Source organism: Corylus avellana, chromosome ca1 (assembly GCF_901000735.1).
Source record: "Corylus avellana chromosome ca1, CavTom2PMs-1.0".
Lineage (NCBI taxonomy): Eukaryota > Viridiplantae > Streptophyta > Magnoliopsida > Fagales > Betulaceae > Corylus > Corylus avellana.
In genome coordinates, this window is record NC_081541.1 from 14,749,451 (window position 1) to 14,760,752 (window position 11,302).

Genomic DNA, 11,302 nt, shown 5'->3' on the forward strand with positions numbered 1-11,302 from the left:
CCTAAAATAGAGATTACAAGGAAACTCAAAATGAACATAAAATAGAGAATGCAAGCAAACTCAAAATGATTCTACAATAAAGATTACAAGCAAAAAAGAAAAATGAACCTATAACAGAGATTACAAGGAAACTCAAAATGAACCAATAATAGAGATTACAAGCAAACTCAAAATGAACCTATATTAGAGATTACAAGCAAACTCAAAATGAACCTATAATAGAGATTACAAGCAAATTCAAAATGAACATAAACAGCAAGATTACTTAAAACAAGATACATCAATTTTGGTTCCCAGTTGCAGACTTGCAGTTGCCACAATTTGGCTCTCTGAATCTCTGTATTCAATGATTTAAAATTAGTTAAATGATTCACATGAACAAGTTAATATAATCAAATTCAGAAAGAGATAAAAGATTATAGACTAATAACAAAAATACAACAAAATTACACAGCCCTAGTTGCCACATGCCCACACAGACAGTCACTGCATTCAATGAAAAAAAAAAATTGTTACATGTTTTTAACTCCCTTGCAAGTTGTCAAGGGAGAATTATCACTTAAGATTATGCAAATGGACATTTTAATGATTGTTCAAAAACCAGATCTGCAAAAACAATGGGAGGGCAGAATGAACACAAGTTGATGCATGATATAGGCTAATAGGTTACAAGCAAACTCAAAATGAACCTATAATAAAGATTACACACAATTAAAACAGGTTGTCCAAATGTCCAATATTCCAAGTTCCAACAAAGCTAGCAAAGGTATAAAAATTAAAACAGGTTATCCAAATGTCCAATATTCCAAGTTCCAACAAAGCTAGCAAATGTAAAAAAATTAAAACAGGTTATCAAAATGTCTAATATTCCAAGTTCCACCAAAGCTAGCAATGGTATAACAATTATTACAGAACATGACATCAAAATCTAATGTTGACATTCAAATTACATATTTAATAAGCAAAGGAAAGCAGTAAACAGATTCCCTCACAGAAATGAGAAAACAGCATTCATGGCAAATTTGACAATTCCATTTCCAGCATTTTCCCCAAACACAAAAACAAAGTTAATAAGGTGAAATTATAAGTAAAAAAGAGATTGGAAAATGGAAATAAATAAAACAACAGAATCATAAAGAACTTGCATTCAATGATTTAAAACTAGTTACATGAACAAGTTAATATAATCAAATTCAAACAGAGAGAAAATATTAGGCCAATGAGAAATATGCACCTAAATTACGCAGCCCTAGTTGCCCAGGCCCACACAGACAGTCACTGCATTTAATGAAAAAAAAAATAGTTAGAAGTTTTTAACTCCCTTGCAACATGTCAATGGAGAATTATCACTTAAGATTATGCAAATGAACATTTTAATGATTGTTCAAAAATCATATCTGCAAAAACAATTGGAGGGCAGAATGAACACAAGTTGATGCATGATATAGGCTAATATATTACAAGCAAACTCAAAATGAATCTATAATAAAGATTACACAATTAAAATAGGTTGTCCAAATGTCCAATATTCCAAGTTCCAACAAAGCTAGCAAAGGTATAGCAATTATTACAGAACATAACATCAAAATCTAATTTTGACATTCAAATTACATATTCAATAAGCAAAGGAAAGCAGTAAACAGATTCCCTCACAGAAATGAGAAAACAGCATTCATGGCAAATTTTACAATTCCACTTCTAACATTTTCCCCAAACACAAAACAAAGTTAATAAGGTGAAATTATAGGTAAAAAAGAGTTTTGAAAATAGAAATAAATAAAATAACAGAATCATAAAGAACTTGCATTCAATGATTTAAAACTAGTTACATGAACAATTTAATATAATCAAATTCAAAAAGAGATAAAAAATTAGACCAATGAGAAAAATGCAACTAAATTACACAGCCCTAGTTGCCACAGGCCCACACAGACAGTCACTGCATTCAATGCAAAAAAAAAATTGTTAGCTGTTTTTAACTCCCTTGCAACATGTCAAGGGAGAATTATCACTTAAGATTATGCAAATGGACATTTTAATGATTGTTTAAAAATCAGATCTGCAAAAACAATGGGAGGGCAGAATGAACACAAGTTGATGCATGATATAGGCTAATAGATTACATGCAAACTCAAAATGAACCTATAATAAAGATTACAACAGGTAATTCAAATGTCCAACATTCCAAGTTCCAACAAAGCTAGCAAAGTATAACAATTAATACAGAACATAACATCAAAATAAAATGTGACATTCAAATTACATATTTAATAAGTAAAGGAAAACAGTAAACATATTCAATTTTTTCAGAGAATCCGTCACAGAAAATGAGAAAACAGCATTCACGGCAAATTTGGCAATTCCACTTCTACCATTTTCTACAAACACAAACATAAAGTTAATAAGGTGAAATTATAAGTAAAAAAGAGCTTGGAAAATTTAAATAAATAAAATAACATAATCATAACCTCACAGAAATGAGAAAAAAAGCATTCACGGCAAATTTGGCAATTCCACTTCCACCATTTTCTACAAACACAAACACAAAGTTAATAAGGTGAAATTATAAGTAAAAAAGAGCTTGAAAAATGGAAATAAATAAAATAACAGAATCATAAACTTATAGGTATTCTAGATTTTTTCTTAATGCTATGAAGTGCTCTAACCCAATCTGAACCACATAGGAGCATCTGAGCAGTATCAATTGATAATGATGCTCTATGGGGTTCAATAACTCTACCACCCGTACTGAAAGATGATTCTGAAGCAACTGTACTGATTGGAACAGGCAATACATCTCGTGCCATCTTAGATAAGATGCGATACTTTAAGGCATTGGACTTCCACCATCCTAAAGCGTCGAAGTTTGCATCACTATCTTCACCATTCTCACTATCATAAATGAATACATCTTCTTCAAGATAAACATCCAAATCAGTTTTTATGGGCCGGATGATGTCATTGCTTCTAACATGTTGCCTAAACCGTGATCTACCACCAGAAACTTTCTCTGTAACAGAGGCAACTGTAGTAGAAGTAGCAATGACTTCAGCAGATGCTTGTTGTTGAATGATAGATGCATTATGGGCAGCAACACAAAGTTCAAACAATTCTTTCAAAGTATTCAGCACAGTCTTTATGTTATCACCACCAACATCAAGTGGATAAATGATTAGAAAACAGAACCTAATCAACTTCATTTTGTATCTTGGATCCAACACAGCAGCTAAGGCCATCACCATATTAGATTCACCCCAATACTTATCAAATTTATCACTCATCTTAGCTGCCATTAATCTTATATATTCATTCTTATCCGCAGCCTTAATATCCACCATTTCTTTCATTCTCCACACCTCAGGTAGAAATAGATTGGATGTAGGGTAGTCATTGCCAGAAACAACATTGGTCACATAATTGAAAACAGCTAAAACTTGGTTCACATTCTCAACCTTATCCCACTGTTCAGGACTTATCACCCACAGAAAAGCTTGCTCTACTCTATGGTATCTAGGAAACACTTCCTTGAACCTAATTGCAGTCTTCAACATCAAGTAGATGCTATTCCATCGGGTAAGAACATCTAAAATAAGTTTATTACAACCCAAGTCCAACCGCTTTGCTATATCACTAAATACATTCAACCGACTCTCAGAAACCACTATATACTTAATCCCCTGCCTAACAGAATCTATTATATCCCCTATTTCTGAAAGCCTTGCTTGTACTAACAAATTGGTAATATGAGCACAGCACCTAACATGAAACATAAGCCCCCCAATAGGCAAACTACCCCTCAACTCAATATCATCTCTCAAAATGTCAATGGCAGCAGCATTAGCACTTGCATTATCAACAGTTATTGTAAATACTTTATCCAAAATGCCCCATTCAATAAAACTGTTTCTTAAAGCTTTAGTAATAACAATACCAAAATGTGGAGGAGGTACATTGCAAAAATTTAAAATCCTCTTTTGGAGTAGCCAATTAGAATCCATAAAATAGCAAGTAACCACCATATATGAAACCCTTTGGGAGGAGGTCCACATATTAGTAGTTATGTTTACCCTATCAATCCCACTAAGAAGTGTTTTCAACTTTTTCTTTTCAATGTTATAAGTGGCAATGCAATCACTTTTTACAGTGGCACGACTAATTTTTTTTTCAATATGGTGTGCAAGCCCTCATGAACTTGTTAAAAAGTTCATGCTCCATCATATTAAAGGGATATTCATGCAGAAGTATCATATGGGCAGCAAATTCTCTAACTTTCTTCTCATTGAAACTAAAGTTTGTCAAGGTCCCTAAACCATAATTGTCATCACTAGGTTCAAATGACAAAGTCTTTTGCTTCTTAAGGCTATTCAACTCCACAAACTTCACACAAACAGTTAAATGCCTACTAAGGGTGGATGTAGTACTAGATTTCCCTACAGAAAACAACCTCTTACACCAATTACACTGGGATTTTTTTACACCATTTATTTCAATAGAAGAAAAGTCATTCCAGACTTTGAAAGTCTTTTGCCTTTCCTTCCATTGGAAGGCAGCTGACGCACCTTCACCTTCACCCGCAGCCCCAGCCCCATCCCCATCCCCATCCCCAAATTCAACAACAACAGGAGAAACCAGATTAACATGTTCATCTGGTGTGCATTTAGTACTAGCAGACACACCAAATCCAGGAGTAGGGTCGGTAGTAAGTGAATCATCACCCAAATCAACATCATTGAATGCATTGAGTTGAAATGTATTCTCCATAACTGTTAATAATTTTGAAAATTTAAAAGCTTGATAAATAAAATAACTAAATAAGTAATGAGAGAGCAAATGTTAAAACAGATTCATGAGTTCTAAGTTCTGACATGGCAAATAATTTTAATCAATTAATTTAAAAAAATCAGAATCACAGATAGACATAGCAATCATTTTAACATAACAGAAACATAGCTCTAACATAGCAGTTCATGCTAACAGAATCATAGCTCTAACATAGCAAATAATTTTAATCTATTAATTTTAAAAAATCAGAATTATAGATAGACATATCAAACATTTTAACATAACAAAGTCATAGTCCTAACATAGCAATTCATGTTAACAGATTTATAATGTAGCAATTGATGTTAACATAGCAACTTATAACATAGCAATTCATGTATTTATAACATAGAAATTTATAACACAGCAATTAACGAAAATAGACGGAACAAGTTTCTTTTAAAAAAAAACCTGAAACTTCAAGCAAATGAAACTGTTGCAGCTTGCAAATTCAGTGAATCGGTGCTACCAGACTCCCTGAAATGATGAAATTAGCAACATTAGTTACTAGTTAGTAAATTTTTGAACAACGAAAACAATAAAGTTAAAGGCAGAAGAGGCTCTTCAAAAGTCAGAATGTTTTCTAGTTCGAATCTCGTTAGCAAGCAGCAAGCAAGAGCAAACAAATACAAACAACTCGAGTAACGTGCAAGCAAGTCTTGCATACATGATGCATCAGGTTCATTAGGGGTGTCAAAAATTACCGGGGAACCGGAACCGGAACCGGAAAACCGGAAACCGGGAAACCGGGGTCTCGGTTCCGGTTCCGGTTTGAAAAATCTAAAAACCGGGTACCCCGGTTCCGGTACCCGGTTTTTACCGGGAATACCGGAACCGGGTTTCCATTTTATTTAATAATATTTATATATTATTATATTTATATATTAATATATATATTATATATATTAATATTTTTTACACTTAGGTTTAGGTTTAGGGTATTTTAAAAAATTAAATTTTTATTTCTAAGGCCCAAATAGGCAAAAACAATGATTTTTTAGGATTTTTGGACTTTTTAAGGTTTATTTTTTAATTATTTGGAACAATCACAACAAAGCCCTTTTAATTTAGACAAAGAAACTAATAGATTTTTTAAAAAATGGGCCAACTTATGAAAAAAAAATTGGCTTATTTTAGGCCCAATACCTAAAATAAGCCCAAAAATCAATTTTTTAAAAAAACCGGTTACCGGACCGGGTAATACCGGAACCGGCCGGTAACCGGGACCCCGGTTAACCCCGGTTCCGGTTCCGGTTTCTCAAAATTGAGAACCGGGGTACCCCGGTTCCGGTTCCGGTTTTGGCCAAAAACCGGGAAACCGGACCGGGTTGACACCCCTAAGGTTCATACACTCGAGTATATAAGGGGAATGGATCATGTGGGGATTTGGGAATGAATAAAAAAATGGTAATCGAGTACTTGATAGCCCAGTACTCGATTTCCATTTCCATCACAGTCAAATCAAGAGCAATCATCTTTGTGTCTTCCACACCACAACCAAAAAAGTCACAGAACAGAAGAACAGTTAAAAACTAGAAAAAACACAAATAATCAAATAAAAACAATGTAAATAACATAAGAAAATGAGGATTAGGCGGCGAGATTGGACGGGCTAGGAGAACTTTTATTGTTCGCAGTAGCAGCGATTCACGCGATTGATCAAGAGAGTTTGGCTCACAAAACTTGTAAGAGTGGCTAGAAAGCCATTAGATGGATATTAGATGATCCATCAACGACACGATTAAGGATCTGAAACGAACAGGGTGTAGGTAGGGGGTTGAGAAGGATTTATTGCGAGCATTCAAGTATTTAACCAACCACGATTCCACGATGGGATACGCATTGAATGCTCCCTCTCTTCGTTTCAAACTCTCAAGTCTCTCTGATCTGCCTCTCTAGTTAGCCTGGTTACTAGCTCGTTAGGGTTCTAAGTGAAATGGAGACATGGAGAATGGAGAGAAGAAAGCAAGCGACTGACGAACCTAGCGTGAGAGGAGACTAAAGAGTTCTAGATGATTTTTAGGTTAGTTTTTTCTCAAACAAGTCCCAGCCGTTGGATCTGATTTCAATTTTAGTAATGAATGGTTGGATTTGATCCAATCTTTGTCAATATTTCCTAGCATGCCGTATGTCCCACTTATGCGTTTATAAGTTTTTAATCCAATACGGCCGTGTCTAATAAATTCTTGTGTAACCCTTTTAGATAGTCCGTCGATTATATAGATCAAATTAGTGATTTTATTTGAGTAGTTCGATCAGTTAATTCTAGCAAGCTTACTGTGCCCTGCAGAATACTAGATTACTCTCAGGTTAGGTGCGGTATCCAACTGTCGTCCATTAGGCTGATCTAACGGCTGAAGTTTAATAGCCAAAAATTGGACGGCTGAAATACAAGTCAGACGTGTCAGTCTTGATTGTCATGCTTGCGTGAAGAAACGAGACTGGAAATTAATCCACCGCGTGCGTGAGTTGGTCAATCCGGTGCAATCTATAGTCAATATTTCATCTTGACCGTTTAATCATGTTTTTGATTTTTTGATTTATTTCAGAACATTGGATTAGTGAGCTCATCAGACAAATCGGAGCACCATATAACTATCACGCGTAGGCATGCGTTACAACTGGCTTCCATTTTCTCAATCCAGCGGTTCACGTTTAATCTCCAAAAAATGGACGGCTGGAAATAAATGTTGCACAATCGAGGCGCGTCAGTCTCGTTCACTGTGCGTTGCGTGCAAAAAGAGAAGGCCGGAAGTGATTCTCTGCTGTGTGAATTAATTGAATCCGGTTTCATTTGTGAAAAATAATTTTTTTTTACCGTTGATTATGATCTAAAACTTTTCATTTAATTTGTGGCTGTTCGATTAATAAGTTCATCTTGTTATGCGGAACACCAGATACATATCTCTTCGAGGGTGGTATACAGTTGTTGTCCACTTTGCAGATCGAACGGCTATGGAATAATGTCAATTAATCGAAAGGATAAGATTAATCTAGGTAAACGTTCAGATATTTTTAAAATTCAAAAAAATTGAATTATCCCGTGTGCACAATTATATGTGAGCTCGCCTCCCCGTTTTCCCATAAATGATCTAAACCGTTGATCTTTAATAAAATTTCAATCAATTCAACCACAACCGTTTATTTAAGTTAACAAGTTGTTAGTTATAGTACCCTAAAAAAAACTCTAAACGTGTGTTTTTCTTTTTTTTTTTTCCTGAAAAACGTGTGTTTGGACCAATACCATTATTTTAGAACTATGAAGATACATTTGTTAGGAATTAATAGCATTGTTAGGAATTTGTTAGGAATTAATTAATACATTTGAAGATACATAACTCTAAACTATGAAGATACGGGATACCATTATTTTACAATGGTTCTAGACTTTTAGTTTATAGGAATTAATAGCATTATTGGCAATTGTTTTACAATACCATTAGACATTAGTTAACAAATTTAAACAATACTTAAAAGTTAAAAACTTAAATACTACTTAATACAATTTTTTTTAAAAAAAAAAAAATTAGTACCATATAATTTAATGTTTTTAAATAGCTTATTAATTGGACAATAGACATTAAACCTATATATATACACCTATATTATACCCTTAGATCTTAATTAGTTAATTGTACACACATGACACATTGAACCTATGATTATTATGATTATTATTATTATTATTATTATTAACTAATTAATTGGACATTAAACCTATAAATAATAACATAGTCTATACTCTATGCAATGTTAGTTTTTTTTTTTTTTTTTTTTGATAAATGATATTTCATTTCATAAATTAAAGTTGCTCAGCCACTATACTGTCATGAATACAAGGGTGGTAACCCTCAATCCAAAATTGCTCGTCCATTAAGGCTATTGCTGCTTTTGATAACTAATGCGCCGCGCCATTGGCTAGACGATTCACATGTGTCACCTGCCAATCCACCCCATTGCTCACCTTATTTTTGGCATCCTGTAGTATGATTCCATAGCTCCCACTCCATAACTCGTCCCGCTTCATATTATTAACCACTTCCAGAGCATCCCCCTCCAGTATTACTTTCTGCAAATGTAGCCGGTGACTGACTTCCGTGGCATACCATAGCGCCATCGCCTCAGCATCTGCCGACGTCGCCATGTAGGGCCTAGACGCACATAGAGAAGCCCTTACGCAGCCAGCATGGTCTCTGGCCACCACCCCAATGCCCATCCGATTTTCTTCTTTTGATAGGGATGCATCCCAATTGATCTTAATCGTACCTTCAGGTGGCGGTCTCCATGGGACCTCAGTCCGTGAAACCTCAGAGTTTCGGTTGGTGTGTTGCTGTCCAGCCTCTACCAGTTCAAAAGCCAGTATTTTCTCCTTTGCTATCTGTAAGACAGTAGCTGGCGCTATAAAAGACCCCCCAAACACGACTGCATTCCGTCTAAACCATAGCTGCCGCGCAACCTCCGCAAACAGCTGTATATCTGCCTCATTTAGTCGTCCCAACAGAGTTTGGAACAGGTCCAGAAACTCCCCATCGTCACTCGTGTACTTTTGCAAAGCTCGAGGGCATTCCAACCAGACATCTCGAGCAGAGGGACAACTCCATAATATATGAGTCAGTGATTCCGGATACAGTCCACAAATTGAGCATGAAGGATCTGTGGTTATTTTTCGGCTCAGAAGCTTCTCTTTCGTAGGTAGTATGTTGTGGCAAGCTTTCCACAAAAAAAGCTGTGTAACCTTTGGTCCCTTTATCTTCCATATTGCCCTCCAAAGATCACCATGACTTGCCTCAGTGGAACAAGACCCCTGCCTTCTCTCAGAAATGGCCTTAGCTACGTGATAAGCGCTGCGAATAGAGAACTCGCCATTTTTGGTTTCCCCCCAAGCTAGCTTGTCCGGTTGAGTGCCGGGGCAAACAGCCAGACTTGTTATTCTTTCCACCTCCTCCTCAGAGAAATTCTCTTTTAGCAGTTCACAGTTCCACTAGTGGGTATTCGGGTCAAGCAGGTCACTGACCAACGCTTCCATTGGGAGAGTCCTAGGGGAAGAGTGGGCCATGCTTGAGAGAGGTGATGAAAGCCAACGATCCTTCCAGACACTCACAGACTTTCCATCCCCGATTCGCCACAATAAGCCTTCTGCCAATAAATATTTTGCTTGCCAGATACTACGCCACGCGTACAAGGGCTTATTACCCAAGTTGGATTCCAAAAAAGAGCTATGGGGGAAGTACTTTTCCTTAAAAACTTTTGCTGCCAGTGAGTTTGGATCTTGAATAAATCGCCAGCCTTGTTTTGCTAGCATCGCCCGATTGAACAGCTCCAATTCACGAAAACCCAGTTCACCTTTGTCTTTCTGCTTGCTCATTTTAGACTAGCTCAACCAGGCAACACGAGAGAGGTTTTCTTTTGTGCCCCCACCAAAATCTCACCATCATTAAATTTATACTCTGACACAGTGTTTTGGGGAGTTGAAAAATACTCATCGTGTATGTTGGCATGGCTTGAATTACAGCTTTGAGGAGGATCTCCTTCCCTGCCGAAGTCAGAAACTTTTCCTTCCAACCATGAAGTTTGTCCCAAATTCTCCTTTGTATGCTTTCGAGAGACCGTGTGCGAGACCTCCCTATAAGAGCAGGTAAGCCTAGGTACTTCTCGTAACTATTTATAGATCCAATTCCAGCCACATTGAGAATTATACAACGTTAGTTATACACTTATACTATACCCTTAAATCTTAATTAATTAATTGTACACACATTGAACCTATGAATATGATTATTATTAACTAATTAATTGGACATTGGACATTGGACATTGGACATTAAACCTATAAATAATAACATAGTCTATACTCTATACAATTTTAGTTATACACTTATACTATACCCTTAAATCTTAATTAATTAATTGTACACACATTAAACCTATGAATATGATTATTATTATTATTATTATTATTATTATTATTATTTGTAACTAATTAATTGGACATTGGACATCAAACCTATAAATAATAACATAGTCTATACTCTATACAATGTTAGTTATACACTTATACTATACCCTTAAATCTTAATTAATTAATTGTACACACATTGAACCTATGAATATGATTATTATTATTATTATTAACTAATTAATTGGACATTAAACCTATAAATAATAACATAGTCTATACTCTATACAATCTTAGTTATACACTTATATTGTACCTTTAGATCTTAGTTAGTTAATTGTACACACATTGAACCTATGATTATTATTATTATTATTAACTAATTAATTGGACATTGGACATTAACCTATAAATAATAACATAGTCTATATAATGTTAGTTATGCTATAGCCTTAGATCTTAATTAGTTAATTGTATACATATTGAAGCTATGATTATTATTGATTAATAACATGGTTAATTTTTTTTTTTTAGTTACATTGACGTGTGGGTCGGGTCGGATGATAAAATGGGTCGAGCTCACGA

At 35.1% G+C, this 11,302-nt stretch overlaps 1 protein-coding gene across 1 annotated transcript; it reads right to left on the bottom strand.

The window, feature by feature from the left end:
- Window positions 1-2,493: 2,493 nt before the first annotated feature.
- Window positions 2,494-4,019, bottom strand: LOC132188770 (zinc finger BED domain-containing protein RICESLEEPER 2-like). Its single transcript, XM_059603345.1, has 2 exons — window positions 2,667-4,019; window positions 2,494-2,529 (listed from the first exon to the last, which is right to left on the bottom strand). The coding sequence occupies exons 1-2, from the start codon at window positions 4,017-4,019 to the stop codon at window positions 2,494-2,496; spliced, it is 1,389 nt and encodes a 462-aa protein (XP_059459328.1).
- Between the last annotated feature and the right edge of the window lie 7,283 nt (window positions 4,020-11,302).